Raw genomic sequence first — 25,267 nt, forward strand, 5'->3', positions numbered from 1 at the left:
CACCAAATCGGAGGCCGAGGGTCCCCGCCCACCAAATCGGAGGCCGAGGGTCCCCGCCCACCAAATCGGAGGCCGAGGGTCCCCGCCCACCAAATCGGAGGCCGAGGGTCCCCGCCCACCAAATCGGAGGCAGAGGGACCCCGCCCACCAAATCGGAGGATAAGGGGCACCGCCTACCAAATCGGAGGCCGAGGGGCCCCGCCCACCAAATCGGAGGCCGAGGGGCCCCGCCCACCAAAGCGGAGGCAGAGGGACCCCGCCCACCAAATCGGAGGCCGTGGGGCCCCGCCAACCAAATCAGAGGCCGAGGGTCCCCGCCCACCAAATTATTCTTACATTTGAATAAATAAAGTATATATGGATTCTAGACTCCCGATTCTTTAGAATCGGGCTGCCATCTAGTAAATTATAAACCTTTAGTAAACTATCATGTTTTGATCCAATTTATTCACGGTATGGTTGTGAATCATTTCCATGCAGGATATATAAAAAACTTGAGGATGTGAAAAAGCCCAAACTGTATTTCTACATATAATCCACAAACTTCATTATACTTGGCCAAAGAGAAAGGAAAAAAAAAAGTTTTAAGTAAATTTGATTAATGTATTGTATATAGACGAGTTCCCATGTGACAGAATTTCCACATATTGCCCCCAGTGAGGGGGGGCAGAGTCCAGAGGTAACCAGAGGAACATTTCTGGAAGAGTGAAGAGGGAACCACTTAATACTACAAATGTTCCTATGTCTGTTTTAATTGGGAACACCAGGTAGAAAAAAGAAATAAGGAAGATGAACTAAAAAAAGGCTCAAATCAGTAACTCAATACCTGTGAGTGAGTTGGTCAGTGAGATCCATGTGCTGTGCTTGTCATTCAAGGTGAGGATCGCACCGGGTCGCTGCGTTTAAATGCTGGTGTATGGATGTCATCCTACCCGGTTACAGTGCCTGATGTCTATGGAGGTAGTGGTTTGGTGAGCAGAAAGACCCGAACCCGGAGAATAAGGCTTCTTTCACACTTGCGTCGGTACGGATCCGTCGCTAAGTGTCGGCGCGACATTACCAATGCACGTTGTGAAAATGTGGCACAACGTGGGCAGCGGATGCAGGTTTTTCAGTGCATCCACTGCCCATTCTAAAGTCTGGGGAGGAGGGGGCGGAGTTCCGGCTGCGCATGCGCGGTAGGAAATGGCGGACGCGACGTACGAAAAAACGTTCCCTTGAATGTTTTTTCGTGCCGACGGTCCGCCATAACACGATGCATCCAGTGCACGACGGACACGACGTATGGCCATATGTCGCGATCCGTTGGCAATACAAGTCTATGGGCAAAAACGCATCCTGCAGGCACATTTGCAGGATCCGTTTTTTCCCCAAAACAATGCATTGCGACGGATGTCACACGATGCAAGTGTTAAAGAAGCCTAAGTGACCGTGCGTGCGCGAAATGTAGTGTGTTACACTAATGTTTGAGGCTGTGGTCCCAGCTCTCTTCAGTACATTAACTAAGTCCTCCCTTGTAGTTCTAGGATGATTTCTGACCTTTCTCAGAATCCTCCTTACCCCACGAGGCAAGATGTTGCATGGAGCCCCAGACCGAGGAAGATTGACAGTCATCTTGTGTTTCTTCCATTTTCTAATAATTGTGCCAACAGTTGTTGCCTTCTAGCCAAGCTGCTTGCCCATTGTCCTATAGCCCATCCCCGCCTTGTGCAGATCTACAGTTTTGTCTCTGGTGTCCTTATACAGCTCTTTGGTCTTGGCCATGGTAGACAGGTTGAAGTGTAATTGATTTGAGTGTGTGGACAGGTGTTGTTTATACAGGCAACGAGTTCAAGCATGTGCAATTAATCCAGGTAATGTGTAGGAGGGCTTCTTAAAGGGAACCTGTCACCAGATTTGGCCGATACGAGTTACGGCCACTGCCTTTCAGGGCATATATACAGCATCCTATATTGCTGTATATAATCCCCCAACCCGACCTGTAAGAGAAGAACAATAACTCGTCCGGTCCGAGGGGTGTCATTCTTCTTGGTCCGGCGCCTCCTATCTTCTTGCGATGCCGCCCTCCTTCTTGGTTCGTGTGGATGGCAGAGCAAAATCCTGCAGTGCGCAGGTGCTGGGTCTCTCTGACCCTTCCCGACACCTGCACACTGCAGTACTTTGCTCTACGCTCAACAGGGCACATAAGTACACCTGCACAGGAGCGCGATGCCGAGCAGACTGTGTGGATGATGCAAGGACGCATCATCCACATGAACCAAGGAGGATGACGGCGATTGTAAGAAGATGGGAGGCGCCGCACTAAGAAGAGTGACAGCCCTCGGACAGGACCGCCCAGCAGGTGAGTATAATAAGTTATTTTTCAGTTCTTCCAGGTCGGATTGGGGGCTTATATACAGCAATATAGGATGCTGTATATAAGCCCTGATAGGTGATGGCCGTATCTCAGATCAGCCAAACCTGGTAACAAGTTCTCTTTAAAGAAAAACTAACAGGTCTATGAGAGCCAGAATTCTTGCTAGTTGGTAGGTGATCAGACACTTATTTCATGCAATAAAATGCAATTTAATTATTTAAAAATCATACAATGTGATTTTCTGTTTTTTATTTTTAGATTCTGTCTCTCACAGTTGAAGTGTACCTATGATAAAAATTAGTCCTCCATTCTCTCTGTAGGTGGGAAAACTGGCAAAATTGGCAGTGTATCAAAAACTTATTTTCCCCACTGTAGAAGTACAGATAGACTACTGTTCAGTTAGGTTATGTGCACACGTAAGAAAAGAGGTGCAGAATTTTCTGCACAAAATCCGCAGCTCCTGGCAGAATCCGCAGCCGCGGAATTGCCGCGGTTTTTATGCGGAATTGCTGCGGATTTTGGCACTGCGGATTTTTATCATGGAGGGGTGCAGAAACGCTGCAGATCTGCACAAAAGAAGTGAGATGCACTTCTTTGAAATCCGCAGCAATTCCGCACTGATTTTTCCGCACCATGTGCACAGCTGTTTTTTTTTTTTTACATTGTACTGTAAATCACAGTGCGGGTCTGCAGCGTTTCTGTGCGGAAAAAAACGCGGCGGATCCGCACTAAATCTGCATCGTGTGCACACAGCCTTAGAATGCTATAAAATCCTTATGCTGCAAGCACCAGATGATTGCGGCTGCTTTCAGCCTTAAAGGCCTGGGACTGACTTGCGTACAGTAGTGTTCAAAATAAGTGTGTATCAAAACATGAGTTAATCTTTATACTAGTTTTTATTTCCATGCATTTGGAACACTGCACAATGTTTTATAATTCAAAACATGATGAGAAATGTATATAATTTTTAACTATTTTACAAAAAATAACAAAAAATGAACATTGGGTTCTAAAAAAATAGTGTCTGCTTTTGTCTTTACAAACTCACGATATGTACTATCTGTTTTGTGGATTTAGCATTCCTGTGAATCACTAACCTAATATTTAGATGTAGACCTAAAGTTTTTTTTTAGATCTGCTTCACATCTATGTTGCATAGAGTCAACCAACTTCTGGCACCTGTCAACTGTTATTCCAGCCCAGGATGCTTGGACTACATCCCACAATTTTTAGGCATTTGTTGGCTTTGCCTCAGAAATGGCATTTTTAATGTCGTCCCACAAGTGTTCTATCGGATTAAGGTTCAGAGATTGGGCTGGCCACTCCATAACCTCAATTTTGTTGGACTGGAACCAAGATTTTGCTTATTTACTGATGTTTTAAGTATTTTAATATATGCAGACTGGTCTATGATCCCTGGTGTGCAATAAATAGGTCCGGCACCATAGTAAGAGAAACATGCCCATATCATGATACTTGCACCACCATGATTCACTGTCTTCAGAGTGTACTGTGAATTCAATGCAGAGTTTGGGGGTTGTCTGATGAACTGTCTGTGGCCCTTGGACCCAAAAAGAAAAATTTGACTTTCGTCAGTCCACAAAATGTTTCTCCATTTCTCTTTAGGCCAGCTGATGTGTTCTTTGGAAAATTGTATCCACTTCAGTACATGTGGTTTTTTTATTAGTGGGACTTTGTGGGGACTTCTTGCTAAGAGATTAGCTTCACACAGGGATCTTCTAAAGGTCACAGTGCTCACAGGTAACTTGAGACTCTTTGATCATCCTGGAGCTGATCATTGGCTGAGCCTTTGCCATTCTGGCTATTCTTTCATCCATTTGAATAGTAGTCTTCCGTTTTCGTCCACATCTCTCTGGTTTGGCTTTCCATTTTTTTAGCATTGAAGATCACTTTAGCTGAACAGCCTATCATTGTACGCTGTTCTTCTGAACAATGTCTCGAATGATCCATATTTCTCAGGCTTTCAAGAAGAGCATGTACAACATATCCTGACTTCACCATTAAATAAGGGCCACCTGATTCACACACGTGTTTCTTCACAGAATGATTGACCTCACTTATTGAACTCCACACTGCTATTACATTGAACACACTCCCTTTCAATTAATTATTCTATTAAACAGACTCAAAAACACGCAGATCATGAATGTGGAGTCTGTTGGGTTTCTTAGAACTACTGCACCAACTAGTAAATTGTTTGACGTGTGGTAATATAATTTATTCCAAAACCGGTGATTAGTCTGGTTAGTCATATTGGACTGCTTTTATTTTGAACACTACTGTACATGTGGTCACGTGCCAGCTAGATGGAACGGTATTGAGCAAGGACGGATGGTAGTCGGAAGTATGCAAATCGCATACTTACCGACACGTGACCACCCGATGCCGGCATCGGAGAATCCTCACACCGTGCATGATATGAGGATTCACAAGTCTATTCCTATGTCCTTTTCTGCTTTAATATGTTTTTTGTTTTAGGACATAGAAAAAGAACTGGAGGTACAAATAGGAATGAGGCAAGAGATGGAAATGGCTATGAAGATGCTGGATAAGGATGTCTGTGAGAAGCAAGATGCTTTAGCAGCACTTAGACAACAGCTTGATGATCTCAGGGCTTTAAAGCATGAGCTTTCCTTTAAACTTCAGGTAGGAAGCACTAGACGAAGGCACTATAGGAAGCCTCTATGAGAAAACAATACTTATTGTTCCTTATCACACAAAAAAGTTGGGCCTTTTCAGCCAAGTATCAATTTTTGTATGTGGGCTTTGTATTGGCACAACATACAGTTAGCTAGTGATACCATTGGTATACTGGATCCTTCTCCCTAATGTTTGCTTTTTGTTCTACTTTTTTTCTTTTGTTTTTGTTTTCTTGTAAGTTGAACTACAGCGCCTTTATATCTAATTTATATGATCCACTAGACTACTGTGGTTGTTGTCTTATTTGCAACTAGTTTTGCCTACATATACAAGCGCCACTACCCATACAAAGTTTCTATTTTTCACATTTTTTTAAATGTTTTTATTTATTTTACAACAATAAAGTTTTGCACAAAAAATCGCATTCCCCTTTCTGTAGAAACTATTTTTTATATGTTGGACGTATTTTTTTTTTTTCAACAGAGTGGGCTAGAAACAGCAATTCAAACTGAGTGTCTTTGTTTTCTTCTTTTTTTTTTTTTTTTTTTTCTATTTTATACATTTTTTTCCATTTTATTTTACACACTGAGCCCTCCCAATAAGGTCTTTAAAAAAAACCTTTTGGGAATGGGTTTAGAATGTATTAATCTGTTCAATCACATCATATTAACTCATTCTATTCCCCAAGTTACAGGGTAAATGCAGCCTCATGCCTGTATAGCGGAGCTGACTGAGTCTCCTAGCACAAAACTGCTGCGCTCTCCCTACACCCAGCGATCACATGATCACGGAGTTCAGAAGAGGAAACCCTGTTAGTGCTTCCTTATCTGTATACACAAGTGCTGGTGCAGTGTTGTGTATACAGAGGTAGAGAAGGTAAACCTGGCAATAAACCTTGTTTGCCTTCTCTATGGGTAGTGTGGCTGCGTCTGACAGCCGACTCCCTCCCCGAAGAAACGCAGTCAACTGCAAGCTGCTTACTCTGCATTAATGTTTTAGAATGTCAGTGCAGAGTAAAGTGTGGACCGCCCAGACTTTTTTTTAGTATATGGGCGGTCCAGAAGTAGTTAAAGCTTTTCGTATATTGTCTGATACTTATCTGTACAGTAAAGTAATAACTGGTGTCTAAGTATCTGGTATAACGTCTGTTCCTGTAAGACATTATTTTAATAGTGCTGGTAAATCTCACTACAGAGCTCAGATTTGGCAGTGAAACAGAAGACTGAGTTAAACAGTCGCTTGGAAGAGAAAACCAATCAGATGGCTGCCACGATCAAACAACTGGAGCAGAGGTAACCTACATGGACTGGTCTGCTAATGCTTTATATCATAGATCTTGATAGAAGAACGTTAAATGGTTGTCAGGGATGAGCTATTTTTCCTTAAGTGCAGGAAATAAATATATGAAACAAAAAAATTCTTATTATTTCAAACAATTTGATGCAGCAATAGAATATTTAGACTTTTGTTTAAATTGAACTTTAAATTGAATGGTCACCCTTTAACACCATGTTGCTGTGGCTCCTACATACTAATTACACGATATATATTTAGGCCCAGGTCACACTTCTCTGGTTTTGTAATACTGGGCTACAGATATGTAGTTTAGCGCACTAGTCGGAGGTTTCTGCATTTAATGCGCATGTTATACCATATAGTTAAATAGTATTTAATAAGGTGCTAAGCTCCCTCTAATGGAAACAAAAAATAAAGCTTGAACACCAAAAGCTTTCTACTGCAATGCATCATGAAATTAATTGGCATAAATGTTGTAATACCATGGGACTGACGGAGATGGCCAAGAACAGCCCACTGCCTTCCACAGTCCCATAGTGATTAGCGTCCCAGTGCTCATTCTCGAGAACCTGCCCTATGGTTTTTGCAGCTTTTTGGTGAAAACGTGGAAAATTTCAACACATGTAGAACTACCCTTGGTGAACAATAACAAGATTACTTGCTTGATGTACTAGTTAATTTGGGTTATCTACCTTTTTGAAGCAATTTTTTTTGTTAAATGCATGTATTTTGGGCTAAGAATATTTTTTTTCAATTGTATTTAATAAAGAAAAAAATGTTGCAGTTAGCCTTGTATAGCCTCTGCTTTGCAAGGTTTATTGCTGGCTACTAGAGATGAGCGAGTGTGTTATGATGAGGTGTTTTCCGAGTATGCTCATGTGCTAAGGCAAGCTTCACACTAGCGTTCGGCAGGGCTGCACACAGCAGCCTTCTTCCTCCGTGAAGCCCCGCCCACTGCCACGCCTCTTCCTTCAGCTCCGCCTACGTCTGCATGCATGCGTTCTGCGTACCCTATCTTTAACATTGGGTACGCAGGCCATGCGGATGTATGTGGATGCCTCCGCATGTGTCGCCTTGACGTTGCGCTGACCTGCATCAAACGCAACATGTTAGGGTTTTGTTGCGGTCGGCGCAGCTTCAAAACAACGCATGCGGAGGCTTCCGCATACATCAGCATGGCCTGCGTACCCAATGTTAAAGAACGGGTACGCATGCAGACGTTAGCCCCAAATACATGCCCGTAAGAAAAAAATAAAATAAAGTTGTCCACAAAGTCGGACAACACAATTATTTTCAGACAACACAACTACAATATTTTTGTAGTCTAAAAACCTATAGAAATCATTACTTATGCTAGCGATTGGTCAGTTGAGTATTCAATGCAATATGTAGCTGGAAATATCCTACTTGTATAAAACCATTTGTCCTGTATGTGTAATGTTCTTCATCCAGATTAGTATTGATACCGTTGCTCCTTAGATTGTGCTGAGCTTCCCTTTGCGTATATCATGGTGCCACACTCCGTTATTACTGGAACAGCGATCTATAATCTGATATGTTCTCTTTATTTTAGTTGTACTGGATATCTGTACGAATTTCCTAATTGATCTTTTTCTTTTGATGTTCTCTGTTTTATTAATCATTTACCCTAAAATCTCCTTTAACGTTTTGGTTTTCGTTGTTAAATTAACAAACTAGTGAAAAGAATTTGGTGAAACAGGCAAAAACCTTAAGTAGTACAGCCAGTAAACTGTTACAGAAGCAGCACTAGGTGGCTAACACAGGGCGCCTTGGTAGCAGGAGGACGCGAGAAAAGTCTGCCTTGTTACAAGCTACTACATAGATGTTAAATGTTGCCTACTGTTCATTTGAAAACTGCTGCATTTTGAAGCCATGGCTCCTCCGTTCTGTTATCCTTTCTTTCTCCCACCCTCTCACTATAGACAAAATCTTTGTTAGACCCCACAAAAATTTGCCAAATAAACTTTTTAAAACCATTTCTTTTGTGATTCCTCATCAACTGCCTAAATTTCACTGGGGATACCATCACTAGAGCTGGGATCCTTAAAGTGAACCTAACATCCAGGGGCAGCATGTATCCGGCACTGGCTGTATGATCTAAACCTGGTATATTTGGTCCTGAAACACTGCAGCATTTCAGAGAAGAACATACCTTTGATTAGAAGCTGACCGAGCTGTAGACTAGTCCGACATGCAGGTTCCCAGAGGCTTTCCCGCTCGCTGCCCTGGATTGACCGGTCTCTACCTACATGCGTGTATAGGGAAAGACCTGTCAATCCAGGTCAATGGGTGGGGAAAGGCCCCAGGGAACCTGCATGTCAGACTAGTTTTTAGTGCAGATCGGTCCCCGGCAGCTGTTAAGGTATGATTTATTTTGTTTTCTCTGAAACACTGCAGCGTTTGCGTCAAACATACCTGACTGAGATCATACAGCCAGTGCCTGATACATGCCCTCTGTGGTTCAGGCAGTATATATCAGTTGTCAGGCTCACTTTAAGGAAGCACTCACACCAAACTTGTCCCTTCCTCCTGCATAAACGCAGTAAGGAGGAGAGTAAATGGAGAAAATGGTGCAGCTTTATATATAACGTCTATCGGGCTGATGGAAACAACTGAGGGTTGTACACTGGATCTTGTCCTTCAGACATTGGCTGGAGCGGCAATACAACACACCATTTGAAGGTTTCGTTAGTGGTCTATGGACCCAATTCTCTGCAATAGTAGCTGAGTTGCAGTGCTTATGAACGAGTACTACACAAAGTGTATGGAGCCATAACACTTTGTGTGAAAAAAAAAAATAATGCGGCACTCACCAAATGGATCGATTATTCCAAAGTCCTTTTTATTTCATCCACGTGAACAAGAGACTGTGCGGGATTTGCGGGTCAGGGAGGCATGCAGGGAGCGTGCAGATGGATGACGGCCGTTTTACGCAGTGAGCGCTTCAGTGGGTCCAGGATCCGTTTCGCTCCCTGTATGCCTCCCTGACCCGCAAATCCCCCACAGTCTCTTGTTCACGTGGCTGAAATAAAAAAGGACTTTGGAAGAATCGATCCATTTGGTGAGTGCCGCATTATTTTTTCTTCACACATAAAGAACAGACTTGTATTTTCTATGCTGAGCACCCCATATTGGATATTAATGCTGTTTATTCAGTGCAAAAGGACCATTCATCAGAGTAATGGAAATAAACCAATCCTCTAGTGCAGCCCCTTTGGTCTTGCTTTGGAGCCATAACACTGCAGTTCCGTACAGAGTACATCCAGCCGCCACAGGATCTACAAACAGCTGATCATTGGGGTGCCGGGTGTTTGACTTCTTTGATTTGATATTGATGGCCTTTCCTAAAGATATTCATTGATATCCAAAGTCCTGGACAACCCCATTAAGCAATTTTTGCATAACAGATCTTCAGATGTTAAATATAGGCATGGACTGAGCTGCATACACATTAGAAACTGAGAGAAAGCAATCTGTCATACGTCACTTAGTGTAAACCCAACTCTGTATCAGTATTCAGGCCTGTCACTAAACTTATGTTCACAAGTTGCAAATATTCAGTAAAATTATTATTATTATTTTTTTTTTTTTACTGTAGATTTGAGGCTAAATTCTGTGTCATAAACATCCATTGTGTCTAAACATAACCTAAAACTACATCCAAAAAGAAAGGCATTCCTCTTAGGACGTGGCTAAATGAAGGTTGTGACTCTCAAGACCGTTTAATGTATCTACACAAAGGAACGATACTAGTCTGTCTAATCTGTTCTTGACCTTTTTTTAAGATGCCATTCAAAGAAAAAGAGACTGTATATGTAAAGAGGAAATTATAAGAGTCCTAGTGGCAATGACTGTGATTGAAGAACAGTGCAAATGTGAAAAGATTAAGAATATGACTGACGTTTAGATTATATTACATGTAATATGAATAGATCAGTTTTTGCCTGCTTCACCTTCAAGTTTCATTAAATATTATATAGGTTTCTATCTTTTTTTTTTATTATTATTATTATTATTCTATCCATTTTCCTCCTTTTTTTTTCTTTTGTTCTTGTTTTAGTTTTATATTTTATTATAATCCATTTGTTATACCCACCACCTCCATTTCCTTTTGTTTTGTCTTTTGTTTGTTTTTATTACCCTTTCATGTGAATCACATCCAGATTGAGAGTGTCAGAGCGATATCGGCTGGAGGCCGAAGAAGCCAACAGACTCTTCAAGCAAGAGTTTGGGGACAAGATTGAGAGTCTACAAATGGAAGTGGATCAGCTCCAAAAGCAGTGGTGAAGACATGATTGCTTGCTGTAGTTCTAGTCAGAAGCAGTGGTGATGCTATCTGGGTGTCTCTGGTGCCACGCATTTCCTAACCTCTTGCAGGTGGTGATATCTTTCATTGCACCCACATTAAAAGATTGTAGGATATTGTCTCCCAACTCTCCAGATTATCTGAACCCCTCTCTCAGGTTAATAAACTATAAAAATGATAATGTTGGCATTGTAAGTAAAAGTTGTCACAACCTGCAAAGAACGTAAAACTAATAGCATTTAACTGTGGTTCTTGTACAATAAATAAATTTCATTGCCGCTATTGGTGTATATGTCTCTGCCAGTCTTTATTCTGCAATTTAGCTAATCATTGTCCGTGCAGATATGGGACCTTTACACTCGTATAGACAAACAAGATTACTTCGCTTCTCCTATTTTGATCACTTATAGGGACTCTGTCAGCAAGTTTTTGCTGTGTAATCTGAGGACAGTACGAGGTAGGGGTTAAAAGACAGAATTCAAGGATGTATTACATGTCAGGATGTGTGTGTTGTTTACTTAGACTGAAGGTTTTATCACCTGGTGGTTACCATTGCTTTCATGTCCGACTCCGCCCCTTCTCCTGTGACAGGAAATCACTGTCTATAGAGTATGTACACAGAGCCTGGTGTGGGCGGGGTTAGCTTTCTCAGCTCTGCTGCAATGCTAAATCTAAAAACTCTTGATGGTGTCAGAACTGCTGCACCCAGTAATCTAAGTGATACGTCCTTGGATTCAGGGTCTCTTTACCTCCATCATGCTGCTCTCAGATGCGGTAGCAAAAACCTGCTGACAGATTCCCTTTAACAAACATAATATCATGAACAAGAGAATTATAAGAGCTGCATGGAAAAGGAGGAAATTTAAACCACATGCCTTTGGATTAAAGGGTCCCATAACTGTATTATAAATTTATAGCTTTGCTTTCTGCTGCCTTATAGAACATTAGGCTTACAAAACAATGCCTACATCATGTTGATTTTTGACTTGGAGGTTATTTGAGATTAGACAAAAATTCACAGCACCCTTTTGTCTATGGGCTGTGTCTGTTACTGCAGTTACTCACAATTTAAGCATATGTAATATCAGGTGCAACAAATAGACAAGAGTGGTGTAGTTTCTGAAATAAATAGAGGCAACCTGTTCTAAGGGTTGTTCTCATGATCCTACCTTCAGGAGCACACTGCTCCCCAGCCTCCTGACTTCCTGCTCTCTGGGGGCTGTGTGCTCCTGAATCATTGATAGTGTGAGCCATCCACCAGGCCACTGTGCTCCTCCATTCTGGCTAGAAGAGGCAGCTTTGCTTCAGCAGCATGGAAGGAACATAAAGATGCTGAAGTTGGCCAGGTGAAGTGATCCGGCTCGCTTCGCAGCGGCTCTTGAAAACGCACACTCCTTGCCTAGTTAACTAGCCACCTCTGAAAAACTGACAGTCTAGGCAATGAGCAGTGCACAATAGCACTAAAAATGCCTCCTTTCTTTAGAACAGAGAGAAGTCAATCACCAAGTTGTTTGTATTTACAAGCACTTGCAATTTTGCCTACTTTTGATGAGAAAACCCTTTAAGCCTTCCCACTGTGGAAATTGCGAATTCTATACATAAACAGCTCGTAATAGTCACAGCTGCACTACGCCTGAGCTTCCTGCAACTTTGATCTTTTTCTAATGACATTTCTTAGCAATACACTAATTAGCGGAAGTAAATACGTTTTGATGAATATTTGCTGCTTTCCTGTTCTTCTGTAGCACATGGTTGGTCACCATCCGGAATACCCTGCAATGCAATAAGCTAGCCGCATAATTGTGTAGTTGTAATTTTATTACTCTAAAGAGGATGAGAATCAAATTGATCCTGAAAATCCTGTCAGTTATTATTCTTTCAGCCTTAAAGAACATTCACTCCAGAGACAATACTGATGCTTTCTGGCTCTACATATGTCCATAAGATTCATGTCGATGCTCATTATCTCTTAAATTTAGAGGAAACCTGTCAGTAAGGAAATGCTCTGGAGTCTGGGTGGCTGAAGCTAAACAGATTGATGGGTTTGTGGGGAAGAGGTTCATTGTTGCCTCTATTTTATTCATTCTGGGTTTAGCAGTCAAGGAGGTGGCCTTAATCATGGAATGGCAGTATTTCCTCTATAAGTCTACATACAAAGATAGCTGGAAATCACTGATTAATACACCCCCACAGTCATTGTTCTGATATTCCTAGCTTGTAAAACTATATATCAATCTTCTTGGCTCCTCCTGCTATATAACTGGTGTCATATTAGGCTGCCTGTACTGTGTGACAGGTTGCCTTTAAGGGAACCGGACAGATGATCAAGAGGCAGCATATAGCTGTTTAGTTTAAAGGGAACCTGTCGCCCCCAAAATCGATGGTGAGGTAAGCTCACCGGCATCAGGGGCTTATCTACAGCATTCTGTAATGCTGTAGATAAGCCGCCGATGTTACCTGAAAGAGGAGAAAAAGATGTTAGATTATACTCACCCAGGGGCGGTCCCGCTCCGATGGGCGTCTCAGGTCTGCTCCGGCGCCTCCCATCTTCATTCCATGACGTTCTCTTCTGGTCTTAACGCTCCGCTGCAGGCGTAGTTTGTCTGCCCTGTTGAGGGCAGAGCAAAGTACTGCAGTGCACAGGCGCCGGAAAGGTCCGAGAGGCTCAGCGCCTGCGCACTGCAGTACTTTGCTCTGCCCTCAACAGGGCAGACAAAGTACGCCTGCGCCGGAGCGTGAAGACCAGAAGAGGACGTCATGGAATGAAGATGGGAGGCACTGTACCGGACCTGAGACACCCATTTGACCGGACCAGCAGCAGGACCACCCCTGGGTGAGTATAATATAACCTCACAGAATGCTGTAGATAAGCCCCTGATGACGGTGAGCTTACCTCACCATCGATTTTGGGGGTGACAGGTTCCCTTTAATAGCTGCCAGGAACAACCGCATGGAGACTAGTCAGATAGGCTTTTCTCCACCCGTCAGATAGGCTTTTCTCCACCCGCTGCCCTGGAGTGACAGGTGTCTTTTTTTTCCCAAGCGTACATAGGGAGAGACCTCTCACTCCAGGGGAAGCAGGTAGGGGAAAAGCCGCATCGGAACTGCCTGTCCAACTAATCTCCCGTGCTGCTCAGTCCTCCATGTGGCTACCTGACTGGGCGGCTTTTAAACTAAGTTTTTCTGTGACTGCAATGTTTTAGAGTTAAGCATATATTGCTGAAATTAAACAGTCATTATCAGATCTATACATAGATCTTAAAGGGGATTATCCAGGATTTAAAAAAAAAAAAAGTGCCTAAGCACTAACAGGCAGGTAATTGCTACCTACCTGCTTGTTATGCCCAGTCGCCGTTCTCCGCTGGCACAGAGTGGTCACAGATTTCCGTTAATGTCACGTCAAGAGAGCTGCAGTTTTTGGGGGGGGTTTTCTTCCTGTTGGCAGGGATACACTACTGGTGTCATGCTGATTGATAGCCAGCTTAGCTGCCTAATTGGGGGAAGCCGGTCTTCAATCAACATGACGCTAGTAGTCTCGCCCTGTGAACAGCAATAGAAACTGCTGCTCTGTTGACAGGGAGCAGCTGAATCTCCAGCAGGAGCAGTCAATGACCGTCGCTGGGTACAACAGACAAGTAGTTTCCTCTGTTACCAACTACATGCCGGTTAGTGCTTAAAAAAAATATAAAATTGTGCCTAAGTCTCATATATCCCATTTAACAACTCATTTACATATTAAGACAAATGTGGACTACTCTGGAATAAAACATCAGATTGCAGATATAAAGCTATTACTTTATTCAGACTCCTATGACCTGCACGCACACATAGATGGCTTAGGAAGGTTGATTCTACTGACAGATTCCTTTTAACATGATATCTTCTGTATATGAATCAGCAGCCGTTTATTTCAGATTTACTGCTAATGGACATTGAGTAAATTAGTAAGAACTAGTGTTGAGCATTCCGATACCGCAAGTATCGGGTATCGGCCGATTTTGTTTGTAGTCTGTCACCATGGAGACATAAACATTGCAGTAGATAACAGTGCAGCAGCAGGAAGGTAGGTTTTGCTTATTGCAGGCATAGTTTCTTAACCTAGTGCACTGTAATGTAAAACATGTATTTTGTTGTAATGTGATGTAACCCAAAATTGTTTTCACGTATTTTTTTTTTTTTTTTTTTTTTTAAAGCGGTCAATATGACAAGGAACTGAAAAAAGAAAGAAACCGAAAATCTTCTGGAAATCAGAAAGAGAAAAGCTTACCTGAAAATAAATACTCTCCCCTAAGAAAACCACATCTTCTGCAAAAAAACATGGTGAGATCTGGAATTAATAGAACAAGCAGTTCGAAACATGGTTACTTCTTTTAAACCCTTCACGTGATCCACCGTACATGTATGGCACTTCTCGAAGTGCTTGTACAGCGGGATGATCATGTTGGCTCACTCGCAGAGGCGGCACAATCATCAGCGGGTGTGAGTGATAGATTATAGCTGACACCCTGCAGTAACGCCCACTATTGGTGCTAGCGCTGATCGTGGACGTTCATTTGTTCATTCTGTCTCCCAAAAATCGGAATAGAAAGCAATAAAAACCTTTTGTGTGTCTGAAAATGGTACCCAAAAAAATTTCAACTCCCCTCCAAAAAAACAAGGATTCACATGACTGTTACTAGAAAAACGATAGCTCTTAAAATATGGCAATGCAAAATCTTTTTTTTTTTTGTGTGTGTGTGTGACAGCAGCCAAACAAAAAACAATATAAATCTGTTATTGCTGTAATCGCACTGACCCAAAGAATAAAGTAGTCTAATCACGTTTGCTGCACGAGGAACAGCATATAAAATCAATTCTTGACCTGCTGTTGATTTATTTATTCTACCTCTCAAAGATCGCAGTAAGTCTCGTCGCACATTTATCCTGTGTTCTACACTGAGCGCTTACACTGGGGTTTCCGTATGAATCTCTGTAATACGTCCTTCAGACGGAACCTACAAGGGGAGATTCTATGTAATACGGCAGATAGACACTGTGGATGTTGTCTGCCCTATGATCCAGCACCTATGAATAAGAAACCTCGGAACAGAGGCCAGTCAGAGTCCAGAGTAACTCTTCTGCCTCATAGTGAATGGATCCCTCAGGGGTTTAATCTGAATCGCGTCTCTCAGAGATTTAGATGGAAACCTAGATGTTTGTGCTCAGCGTAGAGCCCAGGATAAATGTGATTCAAAATGTTATGTAAAATGTTATCAAAAGCTTCAGCTCAATCCACAAAAAAGTCCCCACACAGGTCTTCAATCAATGGAAATATATGGGACTTCCACATTACTGGTAGCACAAAGGTACTGGAAAAGCAAAATGGCTCCCACCCCTCTCCCCAAAAGAAATCCAGCGAATTATGCTCTCCCAAATCCAAATGCCCCCCTCCCTTCTGAAACCTAGTGTGCCTAAACCACATTTGGCGTCCTCGTGTTTGGCATTTCTGTATTGATGAGAGCCCACCTAGTTTACAGATGCATGTCTCCAGAAGCATGAGCTTGGAACTACCACGTACTGGTTACTACCACGTACTGGGGGCTATAGCGGCAGATTTGCAATTGTCACTCAGCAACATCAATTGTTGCTTGTTTCTGGAAAACGCCCATGGAATCAAAATCATCACTACCTGTAGATAAATTCCCAGAAGGATGTAATTTCCAAAATTGGGTCATTTGAGGTGGGGGGGATTTTGTTCTTCTGTCACTTAGGGGCTCTGTATATGGAGTCCGCAAACTATTCTAGGAAAATGTGTTCTAAGAATCAAATAGCGCTCCGTCCCTCCCGAGAATCGCTGTGTGGCTAAGCGGTACTGTACAGCAACATATGGGGTACTGCCACATTCAGCAGAAACTCTGACAACTTTTTGTCCCATTTTCTCGTGTGAAAATATAAAATCTGGGCCTAAAAAACATTTTTGTGGCAAAAATGTAATTATTGCTGCCCAAAAGCTATAAAGTTCTGTCACACAACTGTGGTGTCAATATGATCACTGCACCCCCAGATGAATTCATTGAGGGGTGTAGTTTGTAAAATGAGGTCACCTATGGGAGGTTTTGCTGTTTTGATACCTCAAGGGCTCTGCCAACATGACACTGTACCCGCAAACCATAACTGCAAAAGCTGCACTATAATATGGCACTCCTTCCCTTCTGCACTTTGTACTGTGCCTCAAAAGTAGTTTTGATCACATATAGTGTACCGATATACACAGGAGAATTTGCGTAACAAATTCTACCATTTGTTTGCTCTTATTATCCCTTTTGAAAATTCAAAACTTGGGGCCAACACAACATTTTAGTGGAAAAAAATGGTAATCTATCTTTTACTTAGGCCAATGTTTTACAATTCTGTCAATCGAATGAGGATTCAAAATGTTCACTACACCTTTGGATAAATTCCTTCAGGGGTGTAGTTTACAAAATGGGGTGACTTGTGGGAGTTTCCCATTGTTTAGGCACATTAGGAACTCTGAAAACACAACATGGCGTCTATCTATTCCAGACAATTTTGCATTCCAAAAGTCAAATGGTTCTCCTTCCTACCAAGCCCTGCCGTGTGCCCAAACAGTGGTTTTTCAGCACATATGGGGATCTGTGCACTCAGGAGAAATTGCACAACAAATAGTTTGTTATAAGTGCATTATTTAATATGGTCCTTAAAAGGGGTACTGTGCAGGAATGGGGGAACTAGGGTAATGGTTTAGATTCATGCCAACATTACCATTTTATTAGAGTTTTATTTTATCTTCACCGAAAGGTGATAAAATACCTCCTAATATTTACTATAGGGCACATTTACATTTCAGAACCATATCTCCAAGCAGTGCCACTAAGAAAGTGGTAATCTGGAAAAGAGGAGCCCATCAATAAGCTAAAACATTGCGCCTGTACAATAAAGATATTTGAAAATGATACAGTATTTCTTTTCTTTGTGGCAATGTTAGAAAACATCAGCGTGTGAGCCTAATTTTAGGATTTGGCTTATTTAAGTAACAGTACCTTTCATCATGTTATATCTAAAGCTTTCAACAGATGTCCTTGATCAGAAAATGCATGGGTGGCGTTTACCAGCCCTTAAAGAGGTTCTGATCACAACACAAACATGCCCATTTTACATAAATGTCTTTGACCAGCACTATCTGTATTTTTCAGAACAAATGCAAACTATGACCGGTATCTTCTTCAGTTCTTTGTAAATTGTGCCTCCTAATTATACATTAAACGTAAGCTCAGCCTTTGGAGCAGTCAGAGTATGTGGTTTTTCCAGAGGAACACCGGTCACCTGCAAAACTGTGCTGCCATTACATGTTGCTCCATGGTTTTGGAGATCAAACAACTGATTTCCTCCAAAATTAAGTGATGAAATATGAATCTATGGTGGCAATTGGCACTACAGTGCTAAACAGCAACTCTGACATTTCCCTGGTCTTGCCATAGGGTATTGCTTTTATTTAATGGGTCCCCACTGAGATCAGTGAAGGATCACTTTAGCATGCGACTAATTTTCTTGCACAATCACCAAAAGAGGAATATGAAAAATGATGTGGTGTCCATTGAAAGCAATTACGGTGTCTGTCTGTCTTGCATAGGAAAGCAGATTTTTCCAGACAGGGACTTTTTGTAGCCAGTCTCAACATTGACTATTTAACGGATGTTCTCAGTGAGGGACCACTCTAAATCGTACAGTCCTTTTTACAATTGTTTTTAATCCTAATCAGTTTTTGTAAAAATGCTGCAAAACACTTTTTTTTTTTCATCAGTATACACAACATAAAGGAGCAGATGAAAATGTGAGACAAGCTGTGAATGAAACAAGTAGCACTACACCAAACAAGTATGTAATGTTTAACGCTAAGTTGATATTAAATGCAACAGAATCTTATATTCTATTATTATTATTTATTATTATTATTATTATTATAGTACAATTTAATCCAAGGCACTTTCTTATGTTCTGGTCTTGCATAATCTGTACATACTCAAAATCTTTACCAGTTTAGACAGTGCACAATCGCCTGGTTAAGCGCTTTTTGGGTAGCACGTCTGTTACTTAGATGATGAGAAATGAGATGCCAGGTGAATTCTAAGTTTTAGATCAGGATTGTGTAATGTTTTGAAGGTGGTTGGTATCTTACATATGACTCTACATTGATGGAGAGGGCTCACAAAGTGATACATTGTATGTATCACAGGAACATCCACCCCAAGAGAGAGCTACCAAAGTGCGCTATGAGTGACGTAAATGAGATAAGTACAGATAAGTCAATAGGCCTGAGAGTCAGCTGTTGTGAGTGACCACTTAGGGTACCGTCTCACTATACGATTTACCAACGATCACGACCTGCGATACGACCTGGCCGTGATCGTTGGTAAGTCGTTGTGTGGTCGCTGGGGAGCTGTCACACAGACCGCTCTCCAGCGACCAACGATGCCGAGGTTCGCTGGTAACCAGGGTAAACATCGGGTTACTAAGCGCAGGGCCGCGCTTAGTAACCCGATGTTTACCCTGGTTACCAGCGTAAAAGTAAAAAAAACAAACCGTACATACTCACCATCTGATGTCCGTCAGGTCCCTTGCCGTCCGCTTCCCGCTCTGACTGAGTGCAGCCATACAGTGAGAGCAGAACGCAGCGGTGACGTCACCGCTGTGATCTGCTCTCACTTTCCGGCCGGCAGACAGTCAGAGCGGGAAGCGGACGGCAAGGGACCTGACGGACATCAGATGGTGAGAGTGTACGGTTTTTTTTTTTTTTACTTTTACGCTGGTAACCACGGTAAACATCGGGTTACTAAGCGCGGCCCTGCGCTTAGTAACCCGATGTTTACCCTGGTTACCAGCGAACGCATCGCTGGATCGCTGTCACACACAACGATCCAGCGATGACAGCGGGAGATCCAGCGACAAAAGAAAGTTTCAAACGATCTGCTACGACGTACGATTCTTAGCAGGGTCCCTGATCGCTGCTGCGTGTCAGACACAGCGATATTGTATGGATATCGCTGGAACGTCACGGATCGTACCGTCGTAGCGATGAAAATGCCACTGTGTGACGGTACCCTTACTGTAAAACCCTACAAAAGCCCAACCCTAAAAAGTGAATGTACTTAACACCAGTCCCTGAAACATGATGCTGTTGGTAGATTTACCCTATTTATTTTTTTTAACATTACTTTGTCATCCTACCTGTCCCGTGACATTCTGGAATCTACAATGAGTTATACCGAGCGGAATACGATTGTTTTTCTCTGTATAGGATAAAGCCGCAGACTACATATCTCTTTACAGGGAAAAAGACTGGCATACACCTGCCCAGCAGATGTCCAAAAGACTCTATTTTGGCATCCATTGAGTAAATGTAGCTTTATGGATACCGTAGGCTTATGTGCCGGGATCTTTCCAACTGTATTGTACATATGTGCTGTTATCAGAGCTTACATTTGCTTAGTTTTTACATGTTCCGGCTGCTCAGGTCATTCTTTCTACTTTTTTTTTTCAGTACAACATTACCTTCAATCAACCCAGAGAGCGAGGTTTGTGCCAACTCAAGTGTTCATTGACATGGTTGTGTACAGCATAAAATGCTTCTTTCCAACCTCAGCAGTGTGTTTATGGATGGTATGGCTAAACAGAAAAAAGGAGAGATTGTCAGAAAGGAGGGGCTGAGGGCATATGATCAGTTGTCATAAAACCCCCAAACGTTTAAAGAGAAACCGTTGTTAATTTTTACTTTATAAATCAATAGCACACATGAAAATAAGCAGCTGTAATATATATCATCAGAGAAATCTGCTTCTTTATCTTCCAGAATTGATCAGTCATTACCAAAATTCTAAATTCCCATGAAAAATCTGTATTCAGTGAAGACCGAATAGTAGATGGCAGTCACTACTGATAAGATTCTATATAGATGCCTCTTCCTCCCCGCTCCTGTCTGAATCTTACCAGTAGTGACTGCCATCTCCTGTCTCAGTAATGCGAGAGTCTGTCTTCACTGAAGACTATTTTACCTGTGAATTGAGAATTTGGAAAAAAAATGATCAGTCCAGGAGGCGAATGAAGCCGATTTCTCTGATCAGATATATTACAAAGATGTTGTTTTTTTATGCTTACCATTGATTTATCAAATAGGTTAAGGTACCGTCACAATAAGCGACGCTGCAGCGATAGCGACAGCAATGCCGATCGCTGCAGCGTCGCTGTGTGGTCGCTGGAGAGCTGTCACACAGACCGCTCTCCAGCGACCAGCGATGCCGAGGTCCCCGGGTAACCAGGGTAAACATCGGGTTGCTAAGCGCAGGGCCGCGCTTAGTAACCCGATGTTTACCCTGGTTACCAGCGTAAAAGTTAAAAAAACAAACAGTACATGCTCACCTGCGCGTCCCCCAGCCTCTGCATCCTGACGCTGACTGAGCTCCGGCCCTAACAGCAGAGCGGTGACGTCACCGCTGTTGCTTTCACTTTCAGTTTAGGGCCGGCGCTTTAGTGTCAGGAAGCAGAGGCTGGGGGACGCGCAGGTGAGTATGTACTGTTTGTTTTTTTAACTTTTACGCTGGTAACCAGGGTAAACATCGGGTTACTAAGCGCGGCCCTGCGCTTAGTAACCCGATGTTTACCCTGGTTACCAGTGTAAAATATCGCTGGTATCGTCGCTTTTGCTGTCAAACACGGCGATACACGGCGACCTAGCGACCAAATAAAGTGCAGACCTTCTAGCAGCGACCAGCAATTTCACAGCGGGATCCAGATCGCTGCTGCGTGTCAAATACAGCGATATCGCCATCCAGGTCGCTGCAACGTCACGGATTGCTGGCGATATCGCCTAGTGTGACGGTACCTTAACTCTTGTTGAATGTACTTGGTCACCAATAGATGTATTGTTAAATAAAATGTTATCTTTAGCAGAAAAAAAACAAAGGGTCAGTTGGGTGTTTAATCTGACGGATCCATCTGCAGTTCTTTCAAGGATAGTTTCTGTCATAAAAAAGAAAGCTCCTTTTTTCGCTCAAAAAGTGGGTGATTTTTGTCACAGGCATGTAGTCTCTTCCCACGGCAATTGGCATAAGTAGTGTAGATTACACTAACATAGATGCTGCCACACCTGTTTGAAAAGAGGATCTTCAGGTGGGTAACTCTATAGATAACAGGAAGTTACATAGTTAAATCAAATCTGTCTTTGCTACCTCATCTGAGAGCAGCATGATGTAGGTAAAGAGACTCTGAATCCAGCCATGTATCACTCAATGTACTAGGTGCAGCGGTTCTGGCAGAATCAATGGTTTTAGAATTAGAAATGCAGCAGAGCTGAGAAAGCTAACTCTGCCCACACCAGGCTCTCTGTGTACATAACTATAGACAGTGAGTGGCTTATCACAGAAGGGGGCGAATTCGGACTTGAAAGCAGGCGGCCAGCTAGTCACAGCATAAAGTGATTAAAGCTTCAGTCTAAGTAAACTCCAGCACACAGTCGGACTTTGTGATCCATCATTGAGTTCAGTGTTTAAACCCCTACATCATGCTGACCGCAGTTTACGTAGCAAAAACTGCTGACAGTTTCCCTTTAATACAGTCGAAAAAGACAAATGTCCATCAAGATCAAACGAGTGATGGGAAAGGACAAAAGGAAGAGGCAAATGCTCAGCCCCATTGCATGATCCAGTCCACCCCAAAGGTTAATAAATCCCCAAAAATTGTTCTGTGCTCTTGCGTTCATCTGCCAAAATAAGGTAAAACTGCTTGTGGCACACATACCAGTCTATAATATTCTTCTTAATACTGTACTAGGAGAAAGATGGTGATACAAAGGTCCTTCAAATGTGTCAGCTGTGTCGAGAAGAATCCAGCATCTTGCTCACAAAGGTATGGTTCACTTATATCTCACAAGTCATTAGGTTTACCACTGGGCAGTTCGCTGCAGACCTTACACAGTGGTAACACTGCGGTTGATGTTAGAATGTTGAGGTTAAAGGGAATCTGTCGCCATATTTGTCCTATCCCAACTATTAATATGGGCATACACGTTATAGACTGCTGAGGAGAGTGATGCCTGTATGCCTCATATCAGATGTCTTGCTGATAAATCATCTTTTATCACTTTATATAAATGACCTCTTCCTGGCTATGAGGAGGACAGGAGCTCTGGAGGCAACATCCTTCTCATAGCCTGGAAGATTTCTCTGGAATTAGACATTGGATCACAGATGTTAAAGTATCATTTTATTCACCTTCCTATAGCCTGCCTGCCCATAAAGATGGCTTAGGAGGGGTGACCCTTCTGACAGATTCCCTTTAAGTCACATATCACCCTTGGCTTAACATTAACATACTGCAGATTTCAAATCCGCAGCCCCAGACAATTTACACTGATCACCTCGCTGCTACTGTAATTCAAGGCGTATATGTCCTATTAGAAAGCTACCTTAACCATCTTTAGTATCTGTTCTGAAAACACTCCCCTACCCTATGTGAGCTTAAAGGCTTGGGACTGAAGGGTGACTATACATTTCACATCACATGAGATGGGAATACCCCAATAAAGGAAATCTATCACTATGTTTTTGCAAAATAATCTGAGAGCAACATAACGTAGGGGCAGAAACTCTGATTCCAACGATGTGTCACTTACTGAGCTCTTTGCTGTAGTTTTGATAAAATCATTGTTTTATCAGCAGGTGATTATCACTAGAAGAATACAGTAGTAATGTAGTCCTCCATATTCATGAGCTTTGTATAATACCGTCTTCACTACTGATTGGCAACTTTCTGCCTATGCACAGTGTCCACAAAAAGCTGGTGTGGATGGAGTTATTTATACAGAGCCCAGCATTTAGGAAACTGATGGTACCTGCAGTGCAAAGTCCAGTAAGTGATCCATCGCTGCGATTGGGGCTTTTGCCCCTACATCATGCTGCTGTCAGATGGGGAGTAAATATCTGGTGACCGATTGCCTTTACGTAACCGATAGCTGTACTAATATAAATAGCAGGCTATGACTGACATTTTAGCTAAACATGCTGTTTAGTAATAGAGTTTAAGATTTTGAATTTCTATGTAATATTATTACATTTTCTCACTTCTTTCTTTTTGCACTGCAGAATGAATGCAAGAATTGTGGCGGGATATTCTGCTCCACCTGTTCATCTAATGAGATTCCTCTTCCATCCTCTATTAATCCAGAGCGCGTGTGTAACCAGTGTTACAAGAGACTGATCCAGCAGTATTCTAGCCCATCCTAAAGCAAGGCATTGTATGAACTTCTATGGGAACTGGAAATGGCTCCAATCCTGCACATACTAAGACATCGGACCCACGTCGATCAAGGCAACTAAATTAATGTTCCTTGTCAATTTGGATTATCGATGTAGATTTTTCTTTTGCAAATGGGTATGACAGCTTCCCCCAATCGCACACCTTGGGAAATGTCGGATTCTTATCAGGGCACATGCAGTTCTCTGCTTGAACATTGTTAGATCTTAATTGTTTTATTTTCTTCAAGCTTTCCAGTTGTGAAAGGCAGTGTAGTCTAGGATTTCTAGGCTACAAGCTGGGGAACATCAGAAGTTGGATCGAGGACTAATTTAAAAAAAAAAAAAAAAAAAAAAAGGCTGACATGAACTTTGCTACTGTGACCCAATGTGAGAAAGTGTTTGCTGCTGAAATGTTGTATGAAATTATGTATATTTGTAATGAATTTTATTTTTGGTAAATCATCTAATCCATGTGAGAGGTCAATTGTACCTTTTAGCCAAAAACGTGCCCTTTATCTGTTCTTCCTACTGGATAAAATCACTGCATAAACACTTCCCCAACATGAGTGGACTTAGCACTTCTGCTGTTACAAGAATCGGTCTCTGTGCTGGAAAACGCTTCCCTTTTTTTAATCATCTTCCAATGAATAAATTGAAGAGTTTGGAAAAATGCATATCGGAAATTAAATTTGCAATGAAGCTTGACTTTTCTACTATGGTGTTTATACATATATGTTTATATAATTAGGCTTGAGACTAATACCCCTAAGTAGAGTACGGAGACAGAGATTGGTTTCCAGCTCCAGAGTTCGGGTCCCCACACATTTCAATGGAGTTCGGGTCCCCACACATTTCAATGGAGTTCGGGTCCCCACACATTTCAATGGAGTTCGGGTCCCCACACATTTCAATGGAGTTCGGGTCCCCACACATTTCAATAGAGTTCGGGTCCCCACACATTTCAATGGAGTTCGGGTCCCCACACATTTCAATGGAGTTCGGGTCCCCACACATTTCAATGGAGTTCGGGTCCCCACACATTTCAATGGAGTTCGGGTCCCCACACATTTCAATGGAGTTCGGGTCCCCACACATTTCAATGGAGTTCGGGTCCCCACACATTTCAATGGAGTTCGGGTCCCCACACATTTCAATGGAGTTCGGGTCCCCACACATTTCAATGGAGTTCGGGTCCCCACACATTTCAATGGAGTTCAAGTTCAGGTAAAGTTCTGTTACCAGAACCGAACTATGTTCAGTCAGGTGCCAGTACCCGAACTTCCACGAGTCCACTCATCCCTATCCATAAGGGCTTCATAAACTGTGAATTAAAAGGCCGTT

At 42.3% G+C, this 25,267-nt stretch overlaps 1 protein-coding gene across 5 annotated transcripts in view; it reads left to right on the forward strand.

The window, feature by feature from the left end:
* The window catches only part of RUFY3 (RUN and FYVE domain containing 3), a 121,840-nt gene extending 97,209 nt beyond the window's left edge, over positions 1 to 24,631 (forward strand). For 2 of the 5 annotated variants that reach the window (XM_077276265.1, XM_077276274.1), the window contains exons 11-18: positions 4,856 to 5,023; positions 6,212 to 6,309; positions 10,498 to 10,617; positions 14,834 to 14,960; positions 18,442 to 18,515; positions 20,179 to 20,212; positions 22,464 to 22,538; positions 23,774 to 24,631. In XM_077276265.1, the coding sequence (XP_077132380.1) occupies positions 4,856 to 5,023; positions 6,212 to 6,309; positions 10,498 to 10,617; positions 14,834 to 14,960; positions 18,442 to 18,515; positions 20,179 to 20,212; positions 22,464 to 22,538; positions 23,774 to 23,914 (837 nt within the window). In that variant the 3' untranslated portion in view covers positions 23,915 to 24,631. Of the gene's footprint in view, positions 1 to 4,855; positions 5,024 to 6,211; positions 6,310 to 8,011; positions 8,311 to 10,497; positions 10,712 to 14,833; positions 14,961 to 18,441; positions 18,516 to 20,178; positions 20,213 to 22,463; positions 22,539 to 23,773 lie in introns of those variants that run through there. The other 3 variants (XM_077276284.1, XM_077276295.1, XR_013218383.1) reach the window with 2 other exon arrangements.
* The last annotated feature ends 636 nt before the right edge of the window (positions 24,632 to 25,267 follow it).

Source organism: Ranitomeya variabilis, chromosome 1, assembly GCF_051348905.1.
Source record: "Ranitomeya variabilis isolate aRanVar5 chromosome 1, aRanVar5.hap1, whole genome shotgun sequence".
Taxonomy (NCBI): domain Eukaryota; kingdom Metazoa; phylum Chordata; class Amphibia; order Anura; family Dendrobatidae; genus Ranitomeya; species Ranitomeya variabilis.